At 33.6% G+C, this 24,818-nt stretch overlaps 7 protein-coding genes across 8 annotated transcripts in view; all 7 read right to left on the bottom strand.

Moving 5' to 3' along the window:
- LOC136822519 (beta-catenin-like protein 1) overlaps nt 1–2,424 on the bottom strand; it is a 29,425-nt gene extending 27,001 nt beyond the window's left edge. Inside the window, exons 1-3 of the mRNA XM_067078785.1 lie at nt 2,308–2,424; nt 1,684–1,860; nt 1,440–1,541 (exon numbers count right to left, since the gene is read on the bottom strand). Of these exons, the coding sequence (XP_066934886.1) occupies nt 1,440–1,541; nt 1,684–1,860; nt 2,308–2,337 (309 nt within the window). The 5' untranslated portion in view covers nt 2,338–2,424. The remainder of the gene's footprint in view (nt 1–1,439; nt 1,542–1,683; nt 1,861–2,307) is intronic.
- A 467-nt stretch (nt 2,425–2,891) lies between these two features.
- On the bottom strand, nt 2,892–9,751 carry LOC136822508 (anamorsin homolog). The gene is made up of 10 exons (XM_067078775.1): nt 9,534–9,751; nt 8,888–9,031; nt 8,333–8,394; nt 7,127–7,156; nt 6,294–6,357; nt 5,522–5,586; nt 4,778–4,847; nt 4,422–4,470; nt 3,694–3,760; nt 2,892–3,396 (listed from the first exon to the last, which is right to left on the bottom strand). The coding sequence occupies exons 1-10, from the start codon at nt 9,685–9,687 to the stop codon at nt 3,280–3,282; spliced, it is 822 nt and encodes a 273-aa protein (XP_066934876.1). The 5' UTR covers nt 9,688–9,751; the 3' UTR covers nt 2,892–3,279.
- Nucleotides 9,752–9,965: 214 nt separating this feature from the next.
- On the bottom strand, nt 9,966–11,111 carry LOC136822541 (uncharacterized). Its single transcript, XM_067078805.1, has one exon. It carries the CDS (start codon nt 11,074–11,076, stop codon nt 10,129–10,131), a length of 948 nt encoding a protein of 315 aa, XP_066934906.1. The 5' UTR covers nt 11,077–11,111; the 3' UTR covers nt 9,966–10,128.
- Nucleotides 11,112–12,481: 1,370 nt separating this feature from the next.
- On the bottom strand, nt 12,482–13,609 carry LOC136822540 (uncharacterized). Its single transcript, XM_067078804.1, has one exon. The coding sequence runs from the start codon at nt 13,576–13,578 to the stop codon at nt 12,553–12,555; it is 1,026 nt and encodes a 341-aa protein (XP_066934905.1). The 5' UTR covers nt 13,579–13,609; the 3' UTR covers nt 12,482–12,552.
- Nucleotides 13,610–13,678: 69 nt separating this feature from the next.
- LOC136822542 (uncharacterized) lies at nt 13,679–17,023 on the bottom strand. Of its 2 annotated transcripts, XM_067078808.1 has the most exons (5): nt 16,502–17,023; nt 16,283–16,352; nt 15,931–15,993; nt 14,297–15,369; nt 13,679–13,860 (listed from the first exon to the last, which is right to left on the bottom strand). In XM_067078808.1, exons 4-5 carry the CDS (start codon nt 14,561–14,563, stop codon nt 13,774–13,776), a joined length of 354 nt encoding a protein of 117 aa, XP_066934909.1. In that variant the 5' UTR covers nt 14,564–15,369; nt 15,931–15,993; nt 16,283–16,352; nt 16,502–17,023; the 3' UTR covers nt 13,679–13,773. The 2 variants fall into 2 exon arrangements, with proteins under 2 accessions (XP_066934909.1, XP_066934907.1); XM_067078806.1 differs by having other exon boundaries at nt 14,297–15,780; nt 15,910–16,352.
- Nucleotides 17,024–18,617: 1,594 nt separating this feature from the next.
- On the bottom strand, nt 18,618–20,328 carry LOC136822538 (solute carrier family 22 member 15-like). The gene has a single exon (XM_067078803.1). It carries the CDS (start codon nt 20,294–20,296, stop codon nt 18,737–18,739), a length of 1,560 nt encoding a protein of 519 aa, XP_066934904.1. The 5' UTR covers nt 20,297–20,328; the 3' UTR covers nt 18,618–18,736.
- Nucleotides 20,329–21,061: 733 nt separating this feature from the next.
- LOC136822526 (solute carrier family 22 member 15-like) lies at nt 21,062–23,614 on the bottom strand. The gene has a single exon (XM_067078792.1). The coding sequence runs from the start codon at nt 23,583–23,585 to the stop codon at nt 22,017–22,019; it is 1,569 nt and encodes a 522-aa protein (XP_066934893.1). The 5' UTR covers nt 23,586–23,614; the 3' UTR covers nt 21,062–22,016.
- Between the last annotated feature and the right edge of the window lie 1,204 nt (nt 23,615–24,818).

Below are 24,818 nucleotides of genomic sequence, written 5' to 3'. Positions count from 1 at the left end.
CATACTTCATAATTCAAGCTATCAACTCGTGAAAATTATTTACAAAAAACACCTCATAATTCAAGCAATCTACTCGCGAAAATCATTTACCACATACTTCATCATTTAAGCGATCTACTCGTGAAAATCATTTACCACACACCTCATCATTCAAGCGATCTATTTGTGAAAATCATTTACCACACACTTCGTCATTCAAGCAATCTACTCATGAAAATAATTTACCACGTACCTGATCATCTAAGCAATCTACTCGTCTCATTATTTAAGCAATATACTCGTGAAAATCATTTACCACATACTTCATCATTTAAGCAATCTACTCGTGAAAATTATTTACAACACACCTCATCATTCAAGCAATCTACTCATGAAAATCATTTACCGTATACCTAATCTTTTAAGCAATCTACTCGTGAAAATCATTTACCAAATACCTGATCATTTAAGCAATCTACTCGTGAAAATCATTTACCCCATACCTGATCATTTAAGCGATCTACTCGTGAAAATCATTTACCACAAACCTAATCATTTAAGCGATCTACTCGTGAAAATCATTTACCACAAACCTAATCATTTAAGCAACCTCCTCGTGAAAATCATTGTATAACATACCTCATCATTTAAGCAATCTACTCGTGAAAATCATTTACCACATACCTCATCATTTAAGCAATCTACTCGTGAAAATCATTTACCACATACCTCATCATTTAAGCAATCTACTCGTGAAAATCATTTACCACATACCTTATCATTCAAGCAGTCTACTCGTGAAAATCATTTTCCATATACCTAATCATTTAAGCAATCTATGTACTCGTGAAAATCATTTACCACAAACCTCATCATTTAAGCAATCTATGTACTCGTGAAAATCATTTACCACATACCTAATCAATCAAGCAATCTACTCGTGAAAATCATTTTCCATATACTTCATCATTTAAGCAATCTACTCGTAAAAATCATTTACCACATACCTAATCATTTAAGAAATCTACTTCTGAAAATCATTTACCACACACCTAATCATTCAAGCAATCTACTCGTGAAAATCATTTGCTACACAACTCATCATTTAATCAATCCACTCGTGAAAATCATTTACCACACACCTCATCATTTAAGCAATCTACTTGTGAAAATCATTTACCACATACCTAATCAATCAAGCAATCTACTCGTGAAAATCATTCACCACAAACATCATTTTAGCAACATACTCGTGAAAATCATTTTCCATATACCTCAACATTTAAGCATATTCTAATGAAAATCATTTACCACATACCTCATCATTCAAGCAATCTACTCCTAAAAATCATTCACCACAAACATCATTTTAGCAACATACTCGTGGAAATCATTGACCACGAACTTCAACACGGCTCGTAATTTTAGTAATGTACTTGTGAAAATAATTTATCACACACCTCATCATCATTTTCGACGAGAGCAAGTAACTTTTCTTTATCATCTTCTGTGATTGGACCATCCCCTCGCCTTTGTATCGTCTCTTGGCGATGCTGTGCCACCTGCAATAATAATGGAATTTTTAAATTTTTTTTAACCGGAGAATATTCGAATGTCCACAAATAGGTCGACGCTACAAGAAAATTTCATCAATCTTTTTCATAATTTTCAAAAACTTTCCAAATTTCGAAGAAGTTCACATACCTCTTTTTCTACTTGTGGTCTTCGTTCTTGCGCATGTGTATTGTCCGGTTTCTTCAAAATCTTTTTGAACTGATAACCACCTCCTTCGTCTATTTCTGATTCTTTGATTTTCTTGGAACGCGGTCGCTTCTCGAACGCCGCGGGAGCACGCGTACGTTTATTTCCAGCTGTTGGTGGCTATAAATGATAAAAAATAAAGTAAACTTCAACTTTAGTAGGAAGAGACACCGTAAAGTTGGTCTAATGTCAACATCCTATAAAAATTAGAATTCTTATAATTGCCACGCCTTCACAGATAGGAATAATAGGAAGGTCGGAATCACTGATATAGACAAAACATTTTTTCCTCTCTGATCGCTAAGAAAAGAAATCAAGTTTCCATCGGCGATTCCGACTTTCCTATTATTCTTAACTCTAACAAAGGATATCATAAATTAGATGAAGAGTGTAAAAATACACCAACATACGGTAAGAAGATGAGTCGATCTCACCAAAGTGTATTATCATTTATTTTATATCAAAGCAGATTCTATCTCTGTAATCAAATACTAAAACCACGAGACTTTTTCACATTAAAGTTACATAGAAAAATATCATTTGAATCAGATGTAATTATATAAGTACCTGATATTTAAGAAGTTCCCCAACATCCATGCTTTATATGTTTTTTTATATTTTATGTTGATATGTTGTTATTGTTTTTGATTTGTTTTTTTTTGTGTAATGTATTTATTATTTTCTAAAAAAAGAAATAATGATATGTAAGTAAGGGAAGAATAAACGAAAAATTATACAAATCAAGCTTATTCGCAACTATATACAACAAATCATGATATGCACCATTGCAATGTCTTCCACGGACCCAACCGCAGATTTAGTTGCAAGTAACTTTTTGACTGATTTTACGTCACTTTCAATTAATTAGCTGCTGGGTCCGTGGAAGAGATTGCAATGGTGCATATCATGAATATACAAAATGAAGAAATGAAACCTCCAAGGGAAGAAAGTCGTATCGGTACATGATGAAGAGGGTAATTGTAACACTGCCTATTATTATAGGCACGGAGCAAATCGGAGCAAATCAATAAAAGTTATGCAAAAATCGTTATAAAATGAGAAATTTCACGAGCCTCAGCAAAATTATCTATTTTAGGGCTGCTGAAATAAATTTTATAAACTTTGTAAAAGTGAAAAGAACATGTTAGCGATGTTGTAAATTTCGATTTTTCTTTTACAAAACAAAATACACATAAATATAAAAATCAAAAAGCTTTAAAAAATCAGTGATATTTTTCCATCGTTTGCTTGAAATTCACCAAAAGACAAGGTAAGCTTAATTGATAATCTAAATTCCCTAACAAGACACTGCGAAAATTAAACAAGAAGCCATTTGATAAACTTATTTTGTTGCTACTGAATCAAAATTTGGTATGAAAAAAGACATTCAATAGGTTATCTTTTATTAGCTATGGCAAAGAGCCACACAGTCATATCGACCTCTGTTCCAGGGCTCGAATGTACCAAACCAAAAAAGCCACCGGTATCCCACACCAACAGCAATGAGAGATATTTTACGAAACAAAAGCCTTTAGAACATCAATAAACATCCGGCTGCAACTGGCGATCAGATAACGTAATTTGTTCACCAGATTTGAAAGGAGGCATGCCAAGATACGGACAGCTTGCACAACGGAATGCGTCTCCAAGGTAACACTAAAACATAAAAATGGATATATAATGGTAGGAAGAGTAGATTAGTCTGGATGTAATGATCATTCAAGATAATAATTGGCAATCTCGTTATTTATTTCTTAATAGCAGGGGCAAACCCTTAAGACCTGTGACATCTTTTATAAAAAAAAATTATACCAAAGCTCTCAAAAAAAACAATATAAAAAGACAAAGACTTTTAAGTCGATATTGCCCTTCTACGAAGTTTGAAATAGTTTAACTTTAGATTAGGTTAGCTCTCTGTCACGTAGAAACCGCCTACATTATATTTTTCCTTACACTTCCACAAGCAGATTTGACGGCAGGTGCAGCTTCACCGGATAATTCTTCTTTTAACCCACAAGAGCTGAAAAATAATGAAGAATTAAATAGTTTTTGGAAAATAATGGAGAATGAAGTAGTTTTTGAAAACTACTCTTAAGTAGGATATCCTACTTCTTCATGGGTATCTTTTCAGAGAAAAAACATCATTTTGGCAACTTTAAGGCTGAAAATTTAAGCCAAGGTCTCCACAAGCTAGAGCCTTTGTACATTTTGCTGACAAGCCATTACATGCTCTTACAGATTTTTCACTCAAACAAAAAGTACTCTCTTCCATTAGTAGAGTCGGAGTAGAACTAGCACAAAAAAGAGGTGTCGAGACTTATGTTTTGTTTTTTAGGTTACGTAATTTCCACCACGAAAACTGAAACACGCATTCGAATCTGTAGAGGCGATTCCTTTACGCGAATCGAACGCTTGCTACCATAATGGCGGAAATTACATAACTTAGCCAAACATGTGCTGCACAGCTACATAAAAATTAAACATGTCTTAATATTGCTTAATAATTTCTTATACCACAATAAAGAGTGCTCCGACAGATAATTAATTATCAACACTTTAAATTCCATGTTTTAATTGATGATTTTTATTTGTAAAAAGAATTTGTTAATTATATAATGGAAAATTAGAATGCCTCGTATTAAAAGCTTACAACAGGTGCTAATTCAAAAATCCGTACATACCATCCTTTGCAAGCTTTTCGTTTACCAGATTTGCTTGTACCACAATCAGCTAGGAAAGAAGGAAACAGTATTTAAGTAGTTAAAAATTTTCGACAATATGACAAACAATTACAAAGACAAAGATTGAAACGAAAAGAAAATTGAAATCTGTGTTTTTTGGAATTCAAATAGCGATTTTCAAAAGATTGCAATTTTTACAGAACGAGGAAAAAGTGTTTGATTGTATCAATCCTGTCCCAGCTGGGACACAACGTTAATCTGACGTTGTATGGACGTTGTGAACGTTAGATAAACGTTAAAATAACGTTGTGTGCAAGCTGGTGTTTGGTTGAAAAAAGTATTTTCAAGTTGTATACTTATGATTCCAGAAAGATCAGGTTTTTTCAAATCGTTCTCGTCTAACAGTGCGTCAGAATCAATGATTGCCTATGAATGAAGATCATAAAAAAACATTTCAACCGGTGGTAGAGCATCCGGTTCACAAGGTTGTGGGTTCAACCAAAGATTCTCAAAATGGTACTTGATGCCTCTCTGCTTGATTCTCAGCAATTAAGAGAAGGATCAAGAGTAAGTGGAGAAATCCAGGGAGAAAAAGTGGCGCCCTCTCCTACCTTCGGGTGGACAGCTATCGAAAGAGAAGCCTTCGGGTCGCCTCCGACTGCGGTCGCAGACTTACTTACTTACTTGCTTACTCATATCAACCAGAAAGGAGGCTTTAAAATTATCTTTATGAGTCTATGATAAAACCGGGCTGGAAGTTGAACCTTTATGCTATGCTCTCCTTTTATGCTATGATCTGCACTGTTAAGGGTAGGCTGAACTTGGCTCAGATCGAGTGGACAATGTAGATCTACAAAGCTATCTTTACACTCATTTGATACCTGGGTTCTAAACTAGTCTACAAAAAAGAAAGATTCAGGCTTTTAGGCCTTACTCTAGTAAGAGTTTTACGCTGGGAACGAGATAGATACGACGTAGCCTAAGTTCTTACAGGCTCTTGGGCTTCAAAGAGTACCTTTGATCTAATCTAAAGTATGCAAATGAGAAACAACTGAATCAATCTATCAATTATGAACAATACCAAATGATTTTTTATTTACCACATTTTCATCATTTGTATCGTTTGCTGATAACGTCCATATGCTGACAACATCTTTGTTTTGAGCTGAAAAGTGCAAAAAATGAAGAATAATTGGTTTCATTCTGCTTTAGGATAGCCTGCAGATCCATGCTATGATTTCTTATTCTATATGCTGATGGCGAAATATATAGCATGGAATGGGCTGAGAGTTTGAATTTCCCAGATCCTAATAACGGTTGAAAACATAGCCAATCAAATTTTGTTATTCTTTTACTGGTCACACTTTCTTAGAGAGAGCGCAACTTCCGAAATTTGGTTTTTATTTTAGTAAGTGAGGACAGCGCTAAATTCGAATTTTCCACTGTCAAGTTTTTGAGGCAGAAATCTGCCTCACAGGTCATACCCGTCCTGTATACATCAGATTATAAAAATACAGAACGGGTATCCTGTCTAGCTTTAGGAGGACTGAATCAGCTTCATCTGATCCTATTAGGATTAGAAAAGTTTAACACCTTTTAGTTGGAGATCCTTAAGAAGAAGGAGGACGGATTCAAAAAAGGTTCAATTTCCTTTCGAGGAAAACTTTAACATTAATTAATATTTTGAGTTATAAGGCTTAAAAATGTTCTTAACATGTTCTTATTTTCAGTGCTTTTGTTATTTTACTAACAAACTGGGTGTTTTAGTGTCCAAAAAGCCTTAAATTGTTCTTATCTTATTCTTGATATTTCGGCTATCGAAGCCTTTGTTCTTACATAGTTTTTTCTTATAAGAAATGTGTATGTTCATACTTTTTTTAGCAAATGAGAGTTTGTTTGATTTTCCAACTTCGAAATTTGGTTTCTGACATTTGATCTGTGAAAAAGAGAATATATTTTTAAAGCTTACAAAGTTTCGAAGAAAATCTAACACTCAAAAAACTGTTTTAAACCATCTTTAACCCTTTCAGTGCCGCTGAGAGATCCCGACTTATTTGCCAGAGGTTTTTTCTTTAAGTTCATTGGTAGTTTGATTTTGAACTAGATTTCATTAAATAGCACAGTTTGAATAATTAAAATATGTTTCAAAGATGTTTTTCATAATTATACTTATCGGCAATCCAAAAAATATCTGCAATCTGATTGGTTAAAAAGAGTACAATATATCTTGTATTTTACATGTACAAAATATAAATTGACGAAAAGATGTTGTTGCATTGTAGCGGTAGAAGCAATCTAACGTCACTTTGCTACAAAAGTGCCCTCCAACACAAAAAGTGCATTTTTTGGGTCACCGATAAACCAGTTATCAGACATTTGCTCGTACAATATGGAAATATTTCACTTAAAGTAAACATATATCACTTTTATTTCTTATATTTTTCAGAAAATAAAGCTAAAATGTGATGGTAATCTCTGTGGCTGCTTTTGTCGACATATGCCGATATCTGGCGAATAGGTCGAACCTTCTTTTTTTTCCGTGGCAAATAGGTCGAACCTTAAAAAACACGAACGGCAGTTAAAGGGTTAAAGTTGGTATTTTGTAATTTTTGAAAGAATTATTTTTTTTAACCTTATTGGAAAATAGAGAATACTTCCTAGAAGTAAAAAATAATTTCAAAAAATGATTCTCCACAATGAAGTACCTGATAATCTGACGATGTTGAGTTTTCTTTCTGGAAAGTAAGTATACAAAATATAGATCGAACATTAAAAGACAAAGATTTACGTGGATCAATGAATCAAAAAAAAAACTTGATAAAGTTCTGCAAAGATCGAAATATTGTTAGAAGAAAATGTGATTTTACGTTTTTGATTTATACAAAATACACAATGAGAGTTGATATCAAACGATCCAATAAATAAACTTTGGACAATGATATATTTTGTAAACTCAAATTATATGTAATAGTTATTGCAAGGACAATACAGAGTACAATAAGCAGATATTCAATGGGTAAAAGTTGGTTATTGAGATTTATTAACCCGAGGTGATGTAATATTCAATGAGGCGGAGCCGAGTTGAATATACATCACCGAGGGTTAATAAATCCAATAACCAACGAAAACCTATTGAATATATGTTTTATTATATACCTAGAGGCAAAAACCAAAAAACATTAATTATGTCAATAGTCGAACGTTTCACATAAAACACTCCCATAATCGAACGTTCGAATTATTTTTCTTTTTTAATGATTTTCTTAATTACTTTGAGTCATAAAATTGTTCATGAAATTCACAATAGATTTTTTTTAATGAATTTCTTTGATAACAACAAGAGCGACAAAAAAATCAAACTTTGAATGCAAAATGTGAAAAAAAATTCTACCGTGGTATAATAGCCATGGTATATCAGGAATTATTCAATGGCTGTTTTTGCCTACAGGTATATAATAATATGGGATATATTTTTCGAGTTCTAATTTTTTCCGAGCCTTTGTTGAAATACGGGAAACATCGCTTCTCTATTAGCCAGTTAGATTCTCATATTTTTCATGTTGACGATAAAAAGTTATATCGCTCGGGCTAACTTTTAGATAGCAATAAAAACAAAACGTAGAACTGGAAAGTAATAGCGAGATTATGTATCTGGAATTCTCTACGGCTACGGCTAAAGTGGCGAGGGAAATGGCGAGTAAGGCAAGTAATGGCGGGTGAAAGCAAGTTCGATATTTGACGTACGGCATTATGTCGACTTTGCTTAGACGGTGTTTTGGTGTTTTTCCCGTACAGAGCAAAGTAGACAACGACATGTCGCCTTTGGTGACGACCCGTATGGGCAGCCCCGCAACCGTAGCCGTAGAATATCTCCGATACATAATCACGCTAATATAAAAAAACAAGAATACAATTTGTATGGTAGTATAGCCGGTCATCGTGAGAGTGGACTTCAATTTATCCAACGGCCGATCTGTAGAAAATAGAAAGAAAAAATACGTATAAAAACACTGGAAGAATTTACTTCTAACAGCTAAGTAACACAATCATTTTGTTTTATGTAATTTTGTTTATGTTTTTATAGGGAAAAAGGTTGAGTTGAATAGAATTTTTGTTGTCAATATTAAGGCAGTGCTATTCTTAACAGTCGAACGTGCGAACCGTACTGGGCTCAACTCCAGTATCATTTGCATCATGCATAGGCCAAATAAGTTTGATCAACAAAATCTGAGGGTTCCAGAAGTCTAATCGGCTAAAATTGTTCTAATCAATATTGTTTGAGATGCAAAATCTCGTCCCCATCAAAAAAACACGCTCAAAAAATTATTATTTTTGAAAAATGAACAAGTTGAGGATACATGACTATGGTTAAAGAAGCTGATATATCAAAGAGGTAAAAACAAGTTTAAAGACGTGGATTAAAACGGAAAACAGACGAAAATTTATTCAAACTCCTTCTGTCAAACCTTTCCCATCATTTATGAATAATTGTCCATTCGGTTTCAATGTTTTAAGAATTTCGGCTAAGATTTCATCAGAATGTTGGAAGCCTGCTTCTGGTGAAATGGTCCCTGATAAAACAGCATCGAATTTGGATTTGTCATGTTTTGCTGTAAAGGAAAAAGGATAAATAAAAATTGTTGATCACTTTATCGACGAATGAAACAAAGTTTCAAAGGTTTCATTCGATTGTTTCAATTCCAACATGGGTGAATATTTGAATACTAAGACAGCAATTTGTTGTGACTTTCACTTGAAACAACAATTTATGGCTATAAAAATTTTATATTTTAAGCGAAAGAACAGTTTTAAATTTATGAATATGAAAGCCAGAAACATGAAGGTAATCTTTGTAGTGCAAAGTGCTCTATACCAAGTAGAGCTGATTTAGAATCAAACATTTATTTGTCAACAAGTAAAGAAATACATTACTGTCATTACGGTGAAACTGACAGTAATGTATTTGTTTACTTGTTGACAAATAAATGTTTAATTCTGAATATAAGAGCCATGTATATTTAAGTCTTTGAGTTTAAAAGAACAAATCGGGATCCTGAGCAATTTTGCTGACAAGATTTCGATTAGATAGATAAAACAAATTATCAAGTTTACATTGCAGGAGCATTTCAGCGTTCTCCACTTGGACGAAACCATCTGCACCAGTCTTTGTTCTCAATTCGTTGACATAGTTCTCCATGTTTGATGGTGGTGGAGATGCACCCCATACCAACAACACGATTTGTCCAGAAGTCACCAAGTCTGCCATTGTCGATGTTATGATTCTTGTCGTAGGAGAAGAATTATTTTTGTATTTTTTTTTGTATTTTTGTTGCTAAAAAGTATAAAAACAAAATATGTAAACAAAGCTTCAATGCACCTGACCAGATATCACTAAATCTGCCATTTTTGATACTGTAGTATTTTGGATTTCTTATTTACTAATAACTTTTTTTTGTACTAAATATAAAGGTATAATATATATAAAATATTACTAAATCAAACTGATTGGTGAAGGGAGTAAGTGTCAGTGAAGCTGAACAAGAAGAAGACTTCAACACAGAATGAAGATTCTGATTGAAACTTCACCATCAAGAAGGGTGATTCTCTCTAGAGCCAACAAAATTTCTACGAGTTCGGTTCGTGTATATTTTTGGAAACAAAAATATTAAGAAGATATGACGTAGCCTAGTTTTTCGTATGATTGAGATTACTTTAACACCCCTAAAGTTGCGGTCATTGTATCAATGATTGATTGCTCCAATGTGATAATATTTGCTCCAGTTTGCTCACCCAAATCATTTATATCATCAACAACAAAGAAAACATATCGTACCCCACTTAACAGCTTTGAGACTGCATGCATCTCTCTATGATGTACACACAAGGTGCCTGTAGGACGGCGAGGAACAAGCAGGCCTACATCCTCTGTGTAATAACACAATCTACCTCCTCTGAATTCTTTATCATCGTTGAGCGTGTATTGAACGACAGTTTGAGAGTAAGGCCCATCAACATGCCAGGGTAGACATCCTTCAGTGGGCGCTGTTCTCCGCAGTACTAATTTCTTTCCATAAGAGCTAACATGGTGACTTTTCAAAAGATTCTCAACTGAATCACTTTCAGTAATTTGATTCAACATACCTTCAGGAAATACAATTTTGATATCTTGTAAGATAATTCCTGATTTGTTTTGTATTTGTTGCAATGAGTGGATGTAATCAGCAACGCCTATCAATTTCTTTCTTTGACCGTTATCCATAATGTTGTCACAAGTATATTCAAGTTTCAACGTTGTAGTTTCAGCACCATCAAATCTCTCACGTTTCTCCTTTAAAAGTTCATCTGAGATTTCAACTCCACTTATGTCACCTTTCATTAAAAATGCTGTAACAGGGTCAGTGACATCGTATTCAGAGAAATTGGATATCATCCCTCGCAATCGAAGTACTAAGTGCAACTGCATATTACATTGAATATTATAATCAGAAATCGTACGCCCATCTTCCAGCTGTCTGCCTGCAAAAATCAGACGTTGTTGGTCTGGTTTGATACCCTCCTTTTCTTCAATTTTGGCTTTGACATTATCTATAGTATCGCTTGGTTCAACTTCCAATGTTATTATTTTGTCTGTTAATGTTTGTACAAAAATCTGCATTATGACTGAAATGGAGGAATAAGAATTGTTATGCTTGTTATCAATATTGCAATAAAAGGGAAAACTTGCAAAAACACTACATACTCTTGGTTACTTGAATAACACCAGGAGCAGGGTTTGAACATTTCCTAACACACAGAGGTTCTTAAGAATACAGAGGTTCTCAAAAAATTTACATACAGAGTTGACCATCTCAAAAGAAGTGTAAATAAAGTGTTTTCTTTTTTTACTATGTACATTTTAAAAATCTTAAGAATATTGTTTATGGAGCTTTTTATACTGGCAACGTTGAGCATGAACTTGAAAAAGACACGTAAAGTGGTCTAAATATCGTTAATGAAAATGTGTTATGTTTTATTTTGATTATGGAGCTTGTATTCTAGACTATAAATATATCATTCTAGCTGTTAACACCAGGTCTTGTGTTAACAAGTGAACAGTTTTTTACTAGACTTGTAGTTTTGTCCTCCAAAAATATAAACAAAGGACTGGCTTGGTCTCAAAGCCTATTTACAATTACATAACGATTTCATTTTGAGTTTGGTTTTCATTCCTTTGCAGTACACTATAAGGCTTAAAAGAGGTACTGATTTTTCTAAAAACGTCACCATTGTTTCAAACACTACCCAGACACCTATATCACTTCTTTGCTGCAGAATTCTTCGACTTATTTATCCATATAATAACATGAGCATCGTTCCTTCTCCCCAAATAATTTGCTCTACGAGCAACAAACGGGAAATAATGTACCCAGTTAACACTTTTTCTCTACAATGTACATTAAAGGTGTCTGCACCTCAGGACATTGAGGTATAAACAGACTAACGTTGCCAGTATAACAGCACAATCAGACTAACGTAATCAATAATGTAGCACAATTAGACCAAATTTCATTAGCATATAACATAATCTCCCTGCAGTAAGTTCCTTGGTGCTGTTAAGTGTGTGTTGAACTACACCTTGAGAATATGACAATATAATGTACATCTACTAGTAGAACCATACTTCTCACAACAATTTTTAGATTGTTATCAACACCCACTGTGGTAATAGTGTTTCAGAGTATTTTCAGGTATTTTCAATGTGAGGTTTCCCAGTAATCCAGCAGAAACGTCAACAGTAAAACATAAAAAAATGGTTGTGTAGAATCAAGTAGAATCAGTTTTTTCTGGCTCGTTTCGCACGACTTGGAGTTGGGTCTTCCTTCTGATCCCTTTTGTTACTTCTCGTATCACTTTCATCGTCCTAAACAAGAGTTTGAGATGTAACTTTGGACACATCTTTCGGAAACTATTACTACAGCTATGCTGTAAAAGCTTTTACAATTTTTCAATCTGATAGTACATAGCTGGCAGCAGAGTGTCATATGCCAGTGGTCAAAGCAAGGTTTTTTGTTTGAGAAGGAATTGATTCTACACAGCAAATTAGAGCACATAGTCTTGAAATTTTGCTAAATAACCTTCCAAAATATTCTATTTAAACTTTGTTGATTGAAATGAAGACAAAATATACTTTATTAATATTGCTGTTTTCACCAACCTCGTCATCTGAATCACAATCTAACAGTTCCATTGAGGATTTCATTTTTGCCAAGAGTTTTGGTCTTAACTTCACAATATTTGCATCGGAACCACCTAAATCATTGGTGCCATCAACAACAAAAAGGACATATCGTACACCTGACAATAATTTGGTGACTGCATGTATTTCTCTTTGATGTATAGATAGAGTACCTGCTGATCGCTGCGGTACAAAAAGACCAACATCATCAGTATAATAACATAATCTCCCTCCAGTGTACTCGTTATCACTGTTAAGTGTGTATTGAACTACACCTTGAGAATAACTTCCATCAACATGCCAAGGTAGACATCCTTCAGTTGGGCATGTTCTCCTTAGAACCAGTTTCAAACCTGAGTTTGATGGATGGTGACTTTTCAGAATCTTTTCAATACACCTTACAAGAGTAATTTCATTGATCACACCATCAGGTAATATAATTTTAATATCTTGTAAAACCTGCTGAGGTTTTCTTCTAATTTGTTGCAAAGAATGAATGTAGTCAGCCACACCGAGTAATTTTTTTCTTTGATTTTCACTCATTATACTTTCATGAGTGTACTCCATCTTCAATTTGGAGTATTCCGCACTGTTTGGAATAGATTTCCTTTTCTCTTTTAAAAGTTCATCTGAGATTTCAACTCCAGTTATGTCACCTTTCATTAAAAATGCTGTTACAGGGTCAGTGACATCGTATTCAGAGAAATTGGATATCATCCCTCGCAATCGAAGTACTAAGTGCAGAGTATCTTCCTTTTTAATACCATAGTCAATCAATTTGTGATGAACTTCCAATTGCTTTCCAGTAAAAATTAAACGTTGTGCAGAAGGAGGGATACCTTCCATATCTTGTATTTGGCATTGGCAGTCATGTATTGTATAATTTGGATCACATTTCAAAGCTAAAGTTTTACCAGTTAAAGTCTTCACAAATATTTGCATATTGTCTGAAACATACAAAAGAACTATAGTTAGCTGAGTTCATTTTTATAGTGCATAAAAAATAAGGAGTGCTATGGCTGAGAGAGTGACAAACAGTATGTGAAGCCCATGGGACATGTTTTGTATTTATCGATAAATTCATGAACAAAAATAACAAAATCAGAAACAACAAATGTCTATCATGATATATATCATTCAGTGTCTTCTGGCTCGTTTTGCACCTCTTGCACCAGCTTCTCCGTCATCAGCTTCCCCATTAATTTCTTCACCACCAACAACAACCTTTTAAAACAGCAATACATAGTTTGATCAGAGATTTTTCAGTTCTAATCTGAAAGTTGGAAATATTTTAACCATTAATGGGCTTTTCCTGAAATAGTCTGTGCCCCCCCCCCTGTTGAGGCTATCGGCTATCGGGGTTAAATATCTACAAGGGAGCAGATATCCAGGGAGTAAAGTGTCTTTTCAAGTAAAAAATTACGATATCCAGGTGTAAGCATCTTTATAAGAGAGGATATCCAGGGGGTTGAGCATATTTTTGAGAGTGGATATCCAGGGGGTCTTTACTAATAAAGTAGGATATCCAGGGGGTTCGATACTTCGAAAAATCAATATCCTCAACAGTGGGGGCAAAATATTTTTCTGGAAAAGCCCAATGTTCCACTGAAATGTAATAAATGTATTTTCAGATCTTGCTGCTAAATTAGATTTTGTATACCTCTGTTCTGAGTTCATTGTTATTCTTATCATCATCTTCATCTGATTCAACATCTAATTCTTCATCCTCGTCTGATTCTTCATCCTCATCTGATTCTTCATCGGATTCTTCATCAGATTCTGATGAACTTTTCAATGCAGCATTCATTTTATCCAACATTTTCTGGTCCAATGTCACAATATTTTCTTCAGAGTCACTTAAATGATTCCTGCAGTCAACCACAAAGAGAACATATCGCACACCACTTAACAATCTTTGTGACAACATGATTTCTTTCTGATGCACAGATAAAGTTCCAGCAGGACGACGAGGATAAACAAGCCTGTGTCATCAATGAAATAACATAATTTTCCACCAGTGAAACTTTTATCATCATTTAAAGTGGATTGGACAACAGAATTTGAATAAACTCCATCAACATGCCAAGGCAAACATCCTTGTGTCGGAGATGTGCGTCTCAAAACAAATTTTGTATTACAAGAAGTCTCTGTGTGGTGACTTTTCAAGGTATCTTCAACCCCAACACTTTCAATGATTTGATTCAAAAGTCCATTGGGTATGATGATTTTTATATCCTGAAAAACAGTTTCCGACTTCTTTTTCACTTGATGCAAGAAATGCGTAAAGTCAGCTAGATTGATCAACTTTCTTCTTTGCTCATCACTCAAAATTTCATCACCAGTATAATGCAGTTTCAATTTTGATATTTTAGAACCAAAATCACATGTTTTTCTCTTTTCTTTTAAAAGCTGTTCTGAGATTTCAACTCCGGTAACATCTCCTTGCATCAAAAACGCATTAAGTGGATCCTTTTCATCAAATTCAGAGAAATTTGATATCATGCCTCTCAAACGAAGTACCATGTGCAGGGTGGAGTCCTCATAAATTTTATAATCTCGTATTGCCTTATGATCCTCCAATAGCTTGCCACAAAATATCAATCGCTGCTGATCAATTGGGGCACCAATCACATCTGTTATCCAACCCTTGACAGTGTGAATTCTGTCGTTTGGCTCAACATTAAATGTTTTAGTTATACCAGCTATTAACTTTATAAATATCTGCATTGTGAACTAAATAGTAAGCAGAAAATGTTTTAGTATTAAATGGGTAAAGATGTAAAATAGGTTGAGATTACAAAGACATTAAACATTTTTATAAAGCCAAACTTTATTACTCGAAAGGAGATTGATGTTACTTTTTCTGAAAATTTATGATTCAAAACATTTCAAGTACCTCTAGAAAATAAGATTTTATTATTGCATAGGAACTTAAGAAGTTTATAAGCCCTTGGTGACTTAAATCTAACACTGACTTGATTTAGATCTCCTGTTTGATGCACAGAACAAAATGTTCTCTTCTGAAAGTATAAAAAGACCAAAATAAACTATTCTTTCAAAATGCAATTACACTACAGGTCACTTTCTTTTAACACGTTTAGGATGATGGGTTACAATGGCATTATCTTCTTGTTTCAAATCAAGCTGTGAAAAAGAGAAAAGTTAAAAATAAAATAATAGACAGGTTCATAAGGTTATTTTTGACTCACAATACTGCTGGTTGAACGATAGCATGTATGTAACACCAAGCATGATAGGAAAAATATAATATACCTCACTTTCTTCAACAGATGCATGATGCGGAACCCACTGTATCCATTGCAGTGTTTATCTTATCCAATACGCGTGGCTTTAATTCTATAATATTTTCTCCTCCTCCCAACTCATTTGTGTGATCAACAACAAAAAGGACATATCGTATCCCTGATAACAATCTTGTAACGGCATGTAACTCCTAACAGTGTACGCAAATTGTGCCTGCAGGTCGACGAGGAACAAGCAAGCCGACATCATCCGTATAATAGCATAACTTTCCTTCTGAAAAATCCTCATCATCATTTAACGTGTATTGAACAGTCTGTGAGTAATTGCCATAGCAGAAATGCCATTGTAGGTGATGTTCTCCTCAAAAGAAACCTGTGACCACCATCACCTTTGTACTTTTCAATCAATGCCTGCTGGAGCTGTATGACTCCCAATGAACAGGTTTAAAAAATCTGTTGGTAAAATCATCAAATTGGTTGATCCTCCTGAATGAGTTCAATAAAAATTTCAAACACAGAAGCGACTTCATTTTATTTTCATAAAATCAAAATTTATTCAAGACGTTTCGGTGTCATCCGACCACCATCATCAGTTTAAAAACATTGTTGGTAAAATGATTTTAGTATCTTGAAAGATGGTGTCTGACTTATTTTTCATTTGTTGCATTGAATGAAAAAGGTCAGTTAACTCTATTAACTTCTGTCTTTGCCTATCATTCACGATGCAATGTCCAGTATATTCAATTTTTAATTTTGATGTTGCTGAGCCGTGACATTGTCTTCTTTTCTGTTTAAGGAGTTCTTTTGGAATTATCAGTTCCCAAAATATTACCTTTCTGCGGAAATTTATTAAGAGGATCAGAATTGTCGTATTATTAAAATCAGAAATCATGCCACGTAAACGAAGCACAAGACATAGACTTGTAGACTTATTTTACCATAATAAGACAACGTTTGACCATTTTCCAATTCTTTGTTATTGAAAAACAAACGCTGCATTTCTGGTGTGAAGTCTTTTTGATATTCTATTTGGGCTTTGACATTATAGATGCTATCATTTTGGCTGACATTCGAATCAACGATCTTACCAGGAAATATATCAATATATATTTAGAGAATTATCTAAAAAGAAACAAGAGCATGCATTATTTTTATTGTAATAAGAACAAACAGCATTTTGCAATGCACCAGAGGCTGGTTTCTTTAGGACCTATAATAATTTTGACCATATGTATGAGTGAAAACTTTTTCCCGAAGAATTAATTGTAAAACAAGCTAAACATGCAGCTAGATTAAGAAGAACGAGACCATGAAGGTTGTGTATCCCTACCCCTTGTTGGACATAGTGAATTCTTCATATATCAAAAATAACAAAATAATAAAATGCTTCCAATCCATAAATTACAACAATTCTTTAAAAATATCTAATAATAAGAAAAATACCAGAAAAATGTCATTAAAAAAACACTCAAAAGTTACTCTAATGAACAATGTACAAAATACGAAATTCTAAGGTCGAAAATTTAAAAAATAGCATAAATTAATACCAACTTTTAATGAACAAGTCAAATTACCTACTATGGGTTTTATTACATATAAAGTTTCTTATAAACATTCAATAGGTGAAATTAGGTCAATTCTTTGGATTATAATTATCAAGTGATAACTCAAAAACATTACGTTGTGTCAATTCCAGACAGACTTAAGTCAATTTTTTGAAAATTGTCTTAAGACCATACCCCTATTTCAGTATTCCTATTTTCAAAAAATGGCCTTTTAGTCCATAAAATTTCTATGGGAGAGTGGTGTTTTTTGCAATTCAGAATCTTCCATAGCATCAACAATAACATAGACAGACTCAAGTCCTGAACTTAGGGCAGAGAATCTTGGAAAAAAGCCTTATGTCCCAATTTTATTCTTTCATTGACTATTCAACTTAAGTCAAGCACAATTGAACAAGACTTTTTAAAGCAGTTTAAGGCTAGGTTTGAGCTTGGTACTTGTCTAGTATGAAGATTGTGGGTTCAATTCAATACAGCCTCGAGTCCAATAAACCGCCATTTTGGAGCCTCTAGAGCAAGCTATGAAAATGTCTTAATCTTATAAAAGAAATCTATAACAGAACAATAATATCCTAAGTATGCTTTTCTGGCATTATTTGTTTTAAAGTTATCAGCAAATGAAACCTTTAAAGCTGTCTAGAATTTATACAGTGCTTAGGTTATATAAGATCAATTTGCACACTACATACAGTATTACATAATTTTGGATACCAGAAAAATGCTTAAAAATACAAAATTCAAGGAGTTAAATTATTGGTATAATACAACAATAATTATCTAAAAAAATTCATTAATAACAAATGGAAGCCTTATAGTTATCAAAACTGACAGCAGCTTGAAAATGGTAAAAAGACTGCCCTGTATATTGCAAAACTTGAAAAGATATTTTTTGTATTTTTGTACGAATTTTCTTCTTGAAATAGAATTATCCTATGGATTACAAAACTAAAATTAAAGAAACTGATTTAATCATGCTTCAATTCCATTTAATAACCCTTGATTTTTAAAATTTTCACTATTACTTTCTGAAAGTGACTTTTTCACTCGATTGAACATTACTTTTGATCCAATGAACCAAACTTAATACATGTTTCGTCAAAATTCTCTCCAGTGCAAAACTATTACTTTAGAATTTATAGAGTGGGAGAAAACTAAGTTCAAAAAGAGAAACTTTTCTGTACTGTGCCCGATATCCTTACAAAAAAACCTATAACAATATTGTTAAACCTTTCAATATATATATATACTCAACATAAAAAGATATTATCTTGAGATTCAGTTTTCATCTTCATTGATAGGTGGTGTAACTTGAATAGTCGGATTTTCATCAAAAAGTTCTTTATATTCTTCTCTAGTTGGCTTACCAAGCATTTCTGGTAAAAACAAGCAGAGAATTGTACCAGCCACTGCGAAACCTGCCATTATGAAGTATGGTAGCTTAGGATCAATATCTTGTAAGACTGAAGTCAGGAATGGAGCAGCTGCAGAACCAAGACGTGAAAACATTTGGCAGATGTTCATTCCTTTGGAGCGTACAACAGTTGGGTAGATTTCAAAGGTCCACAAGAAAAGTGTGTTGAAAGCTAAGGTTGCCCCCATCCTTCCTGAGATAGCCATGCCAACTCTTGCCATTGTGTATGTTTCTGGTGTCAAACCAATTGCAATGAGAAACAAGCATGATAAGCTAAAACCTGCCACAACCACCTTTTTCCTACCAACATAAATACTCATGAAAATTGTGATAGCATAGCCTGGAACATCAGCAAGCGAGGATAAAATGAAGTTAGTGTACAAATTTCCGCCAAGATTTGATGATTCCAATGCAATTGCATAAAAAACAAGACCAATGCCAAACCATAAGTAGCATTGCAAAGATGTCAATACAAACACTCTCCATTTGTTGAATAAGTGAACATAAGAAAAATTGGATTTTTTCTTTTCACGATTTCTTACCAGAGAAACCTTCAATGGTTTACCGTTAAATTTTCCCATTTTTTTCAATACATCTTCCGCTTTGCCAAACTGTTCCTTGGAAGACAGCCAATGAGGAGATTCCATCAGAAACCATGAACCAATGAATGAGAGCAAAGGAAATGCACTTGTATACAACACAAGCTTACGCCAAGAAGGTACATAATATGCCAGCATTGATACAATCATCATTGAGAAAGTGAAGCCAAAGAAATAAATGTTGCCTACCCATCCTCTGGACTTAGGTGAATTACTTTCTGACAAATAGATATAAACTGTTGGAGTTAGAGCGCCAAAACCAGCTCCAATAACAGTGCGTAGAACCAAATATTGCCATGGTGCAGTTACAAAGTAACCAGCTAAAGCAGCCAAAAACTCAGCAAAAAATCCACCTATGATGACCGGCTTTCTTCCGTACGCATCAGCCAAGGGGCCTGACAAAACGGCTCCTATCATCCCACCGATGAAGAACAAAGCAGTTGACAGTGCTTTAAGGTATTCTTTAGAACAAACTAAATCAAATTCAGTTGTAAAGGAATATGTCTTTGGACGTGTATATTCCCATTGGTTGCGCTTCAAGTGACATCTCTTTGTGAAGAACTTTGTGCCTTCTTGAAAAGGACCCTTGGTACAAAATGAGGATATATTAACATCCACACATTTCCATGGAGGGTCATCAGCGGTGTAGTATGTAACGAGAGACTGAAAAGATACACTGTTACTAAAGATAAACATGCATATCAATAAAAGACCAAGTTGATATTTACCAAATGGTCCACTTTTTGTTAATATTTCATCAACAGTCATCCGTTCAGACTCTTCTTGATCATTCTGATGAAGAAGAGGGTCCTCGTCATGCTCCATTTATTTATTTTGTTTTTTTCTTCAATTTTTTTATTTCTAAAAAGTGAAAAAATATATTCAATTGGACGTACAAACATATTTTCATTGTATGATTTCAAACTTTTAGCAAGAAATTATTGGATCAATGTTTTTTGCTTTTGACAGAAAAACTAATACCTTATTACACGAAAAAAGTGGACATATAATTTATATTAGAAAATTTGTGCTAATTAAAACCTCTTTAAATTAAAACCAGCCGTGGTGTCCTTGAAAAAGCAAATGAAATTTGTGTGATAAAAGATGTCATCTCTGTGAGGTACAGACGCTCTGCCCTCAACAGCTTAGCTACCAGGATTCTTCAAAATTTTCACAATTTTAGTATGCAGCAATTTTGGAGCGGTGTAACTTTTGATCTGAAAAAGATTGAAATTCAGAAAGATTTAGACAGAGTTTCAAGGAGTTTAAAGAAAGTTTTAAAAATTAAATACAGCCAATCTTTTCCAAAAAGTATATTTCTACCAAAATTGCATTTTACATTTTAATAGCAAAACATATAATAATAAACCAAATTATAAACTTTTATAATATAAAAATTCTAAAATCTATGAAATCCAAATGAAAAAATAAGTTAAATTCAGTAATAAGTTATAATAATAAAAGCTAGTCATATAAAATTTTCTTTTGAAAAACATGATATTATGTGCAATCGGAATCGGAGAGTTCGAAAAGAAAGGAGCTCTGACAGTCTGAGAATGAAAGAATTAAACAAAATCAATTCCAGTGCAGTGGTAACTGTCCCCTTTTCCTTAACCGTCTTTCTGGCAGGTAGGGGAATTAAAATAATTGCTGCCTGTGTCAAAGTTGTTTCTTCATTTTAAAATGAGTCAATACACACTCAAAATCTACAGAAATGTACTTGTGGAAGTTTACAAAAGCCTCGATAAAATTGGCAATAAATCAGATTGGGAACAATTCGAATTCATCCAAAGTAATATAGATGAAACTGAAAATGAAAATGATGATAACAATTCTAACAAACTTCCTCGTCTCAAAAGAGACGCTACAATAAATTAAGCTTCCACATCCAAAGAACACACTTTGCTTGTATTCCTTTGAAGCTTTGAATAGACTGACTACCTTTAGAATTTGAAACTATCGACTTTTTAAGTGAGTTTAAAAATTAGATCATCAAGACCAAAATCTATTGTTCATACAAACTTTGTTCTATATTCAAGTGTTTTTAGATTCTATAATTATTATTTACTATATAGTAAATAATCGAATGTCATGTTGGATTTGATTGGTACTTTTAACCATTTTTTATTACTACTAAAGATAAGTTAAGAACAAATAAAAAAAATCAGGTTCAAGCAAGTTCTCACCAAAATTAACTTTTTTGAAATTTTTAAAGTTTAACACACAATTTTTTCCAAAATGATGCTCAATTTTAGGCTAAAAAAGAATCTAACATCTGTCATCTGTCAAAATTAGTCATTAACAAAAATTGAAGATCCAGAATTCCTATCTATAAAATTAAAAAATGTCTAAAAAGTTACTCCCTTAGCAAATTTAGTTCGGGCCAAAATCAGTTCCCTTAAAGGTTACACAAACCTATTATAGTTTTCACTATGATTGTGATTGTGTCAATTTTTTCTGTAAAAGTATCAAATTCCCTTAAGTACATGAACTAACAGGTTTAATGAGCATTTTCATGACAGTGGAGTAACACGATCAAAAAGTTTTACTCCTCGTCTCCATTGACTGATGGTGGAACAGGAGGTAAAACCTGAACAACCTTCTCGCCATCATACATCTCAGTATAGTCTTTACGTGTCGGCTTACCAAGCATTTCCGGCAAAAACATAGATATAATTGATCCAGCCACTGCTACACCTGTCATTATGAAGTAGGGTAATCTAGGATCAACATCTTGTAAAACCGAAGATAAGAATGGTGCAGCCGCAGAACCAACACGTGAAAACATTTGCGTAACATTCATTCCTTTCGAACGTACAACTGTTGGGTAGATTTCAAATGTCCATAAATATTGAGTTGTGAATACTAAACCAGCAAAAATCCTTCCACAAACAGCCATGGCTACTCTTGCAGTAACATAAGACTCAGGTGTAAGACTTATTGAAATGAGAAATGCAGAGGTGATAAGAAAACTTGAACACATGACTTTCTTTCTACCAAAATAAATACTTGATACAGCTGTTATTGCATAGCACGGGAAATCCGCTAGTGATGATAAAATGAAGTTTGTGTACAAATTTCCACCAAGATTTGATGATTCCAAAGCAATAGTGTAAAATACAAGCCCGACACCAAACCATAAGTACGATTGAAGAACCGTTAACATCAATACTTTTCGATTATTGAACAGATGCAAGTAAGACATTGAGTGTGACTTATTCACAAATTTCCTTTCCAAAGATATTGTGGCGTTACTTTTATTCAATCTTCCAATCATTTTTAAGACATGCTCTGCTTTCTCAAACTTTCCTTTTGAACTCAACCAATGTGGGGATTCAAGCAAAAACCATGATAAAATAAAGGCTAGAAGTGGATAAGCACTTGTAAACAAGACCAGCTTTCTCCAATAAGGAACATAATATGCAACAGCGGAGATGATAGACATGGATACAGTGAAATGTATGAAATACAGATTCCCAAACCATGCTCTTGTTTTTGGTGAAACATTTTCAGAAACATAAATATAAACTGTGGGTGTTAAAGACCCAAAACCTGTCCCAATTAGTAAACGTAATGTCAGGTATTGCCAAACAGCATTTACAAAATATCCTGAAGATGATGCCAAGAATTCAATTAAAAAACATCCAATTATTACAGGTTTTCTGCCGTAAGAATCAGAAAGTGGTCCAGAGATAAAAGCTCCAAAAGTGGCTCCAACGAAAAATAATGCAGTTGATAGAGCCTTCAGATATTCATTTGAGCAGACCAAATCGAACTCTGTAGTAAAAGAATAAGATTTTGGTAGAGTGTATTCCCATTGATCACGATTCAAGGAACATCTTTTAGTAAACATTTCTGTACCCTCTTGAAAAGGGCCTTTTCTGCAAAATGATGAAATATTTAAGTTAACACATCTCCAGGGTGGATCATCTGCAGCGTAATATGTTATCAATGATTGAAATGTAACACTGCTGCTAAAAACCAAGATACTTAGAAGAAGCAGAATCTTTTGGTATCGCCCAAAGGAACCGGTATTCGATAAAATTTCATCAATAGTGGATCCTCTAATCTTGATCTCCTCGTCATTTATCAGAGGATCAACATCAGCATCCATTTTAATACTTTGTCTAAATGAATAAAAATTGTGCCACATTGCTAATCAAAACTATCATACAGTTCGATATAAAGAAGGTAAAAAAACATAATTATTACCAGCCAAAAAACATTATAGGGAGAAAAACAAGTGATATTTTGGACCTACTTGCTAATTAACAGAAAATATTAAATACAAAATGCTTTTTGTGTTATTGGAAAACTGAAATTATTGCTCTTTTCAGAACTTTTGCCAAAAACAGCAATTTTTTAACAATGAAATGTTGAGTCAGCAGAAATGTACTGTCCTTATAAGGGAAAGATGTCAAAGGTGTTTGAAAAATGTAAAATTAGGCGAAAATAAAAAAATGTAGTGTTTCTGGAACGCGGGTGAAGGAAAAAAGCTCTCATGCGGCCGGCCGGAAAAAAACTTTTTTTTGCTACTTTTGATAACTTTTTTTTTAATCATTGAAATAGAACTTTAAAGATAACTTTTATGTACAAACAGTATGAAGTAAGCCCTGAATACTAATGTAAAAGCTACTAACAAACAAAGCTTGATTTACAAGCGGGAATATCTAACTAAACGACGTTTGATAGCTTGAACGGTTTTCTTTATGATGAACCATATACCGGGTGACCCACGAAAAAGTTCAGACGTTTCCCGACGTCTTGAGGCCGAACAAATCTCCCAAAGTGCTTGGAGTTTTGATATTTAGAAAGTAGATATCCTAACTTACAATTTGAGCTATCACTTTTTAAATTTGGCCAGCTTGTTCTCTACTTATGAGCTTTTAAAGTCAAAATTCATTTTACGGAAAGTGTAAAAAAACACGTAAAAAAGGGGTATCAAATTTGGTATTTTTAGACGTTTTTGATATACAGTTTTTGAAAAAAATCTATGAAAGCGCCAATTTTTATAAAAACTAGTCTTGTTTTAAACAAAAATTACTTTCAAAGGTGTTTTTATTAATTATTAATGTCATAAAACTCGTTAAATAAGTCAATTTGTAAGTGATTTTCTAATTGATTGCATGAATTTAATACCTCTTTTTACGTGTTTTTTACACTTTTCGAAAAGTGAATTTTGTCTTTAAAAGCTCATAAGTAGAGAACAAGTTGGTCAAATTTAAAAAGTGATGGCTCAAATTTTAAGTTAGGATATCTACTTTCTAAATATCAAAACTCCAAGCACTTTGGGACATTTGTTCGGCCTCAAGACGTCGGGAAACGTCTGAACTTTTTCGTGGGTCAC

This window comes from Clytia hemisphaerica, unplaced genomic scaffold (genome assembly GCF_902728285.1).
Source record: "Clytia hemisphaerica strain Z4C2 unplaced genomic scaffold, Clytia hemisphaerica genome assembly, whole genome shotgun sequence".
Classification (NCBI taxonomy): domain Eukaryota; kingdom Metazoa; phylum Cnidaria; class Hydrozoa; order Leptothecata; family Clytiidae; genus Clytia; species Clytia hemisphaerica.
Note: the sequence above shows the minus strand (reverse complement) of the source record. Positions and strands in the feature narration are given on the sequence as shown.

Excerpts from the sequence above, each read along its gene's own strand:
- LOC136822526 (XM_067078792.1), bottom strand. The coding sequence starts at position 23,585 with ATGGATGCTGATGTTGATCCTCTGATAAATGACGAGGAGATCAAGATT.
- LOC136822538 (XM_067078803.1), bottom strand. The coding sequence starts at position 20,296 with ATGGAGCATGACGAGGACCCTCTTCTTCATCAGAATGATCAAGAAGAG.
- LOC136822542 (XM_067078806.1), bottom strand. The coding sequence starts at position 14,563 with ATGTTGTCACAAAGATTGTTAAGTGGTGTGCGATATGTTCTCTTTGTG. Across the intron at positions 13,861-14,296 it reads ACAATGAACTCAGAACAGAG|GTTGTTGTTGGTGGTGAAGA; the intron begins GTATACAAAATC and ends CTGTTTTAAAAG.
- LOC136822508 (XM_067078775.1), bottom strand. The coding sequence starts at position 9,687 with ATGGCAGACTTGGTGACTTCTGGACAAATCGTGTTGTTGGTATGGGGT. Across the intron at positions 3,761-4,421 it reads CGAAAAGCTTGCAAAGGATG|CTCTTGTGGGTTAAAAGAAG; the intron begins GTATGTACGGAT and ends ATTATTTTTCAG. Across the intron at positions 3,397-3,693 it reads TCAAATCTGCTTGTGGAAGT|TGTTACCTTGGAGACGCATT; the intron begins GTAAGGAAAAAT and ends TTTATGTTTTAG.
- LOC136822541 (XM_067078805.1), bottom strand. The coding sequence starts at position 11,076 with ATGCAGATTTTTGTACAAACATTAACAGACAAAATAATAACATTGGAA.
- LOC136822540 (XM_067078804.1), bottom strand. The coding sequence starts at position 13,578 with ATGCAAATATTTGTGAAGACTTTAACTGGTAAAACTTTAGCTTTGAAA.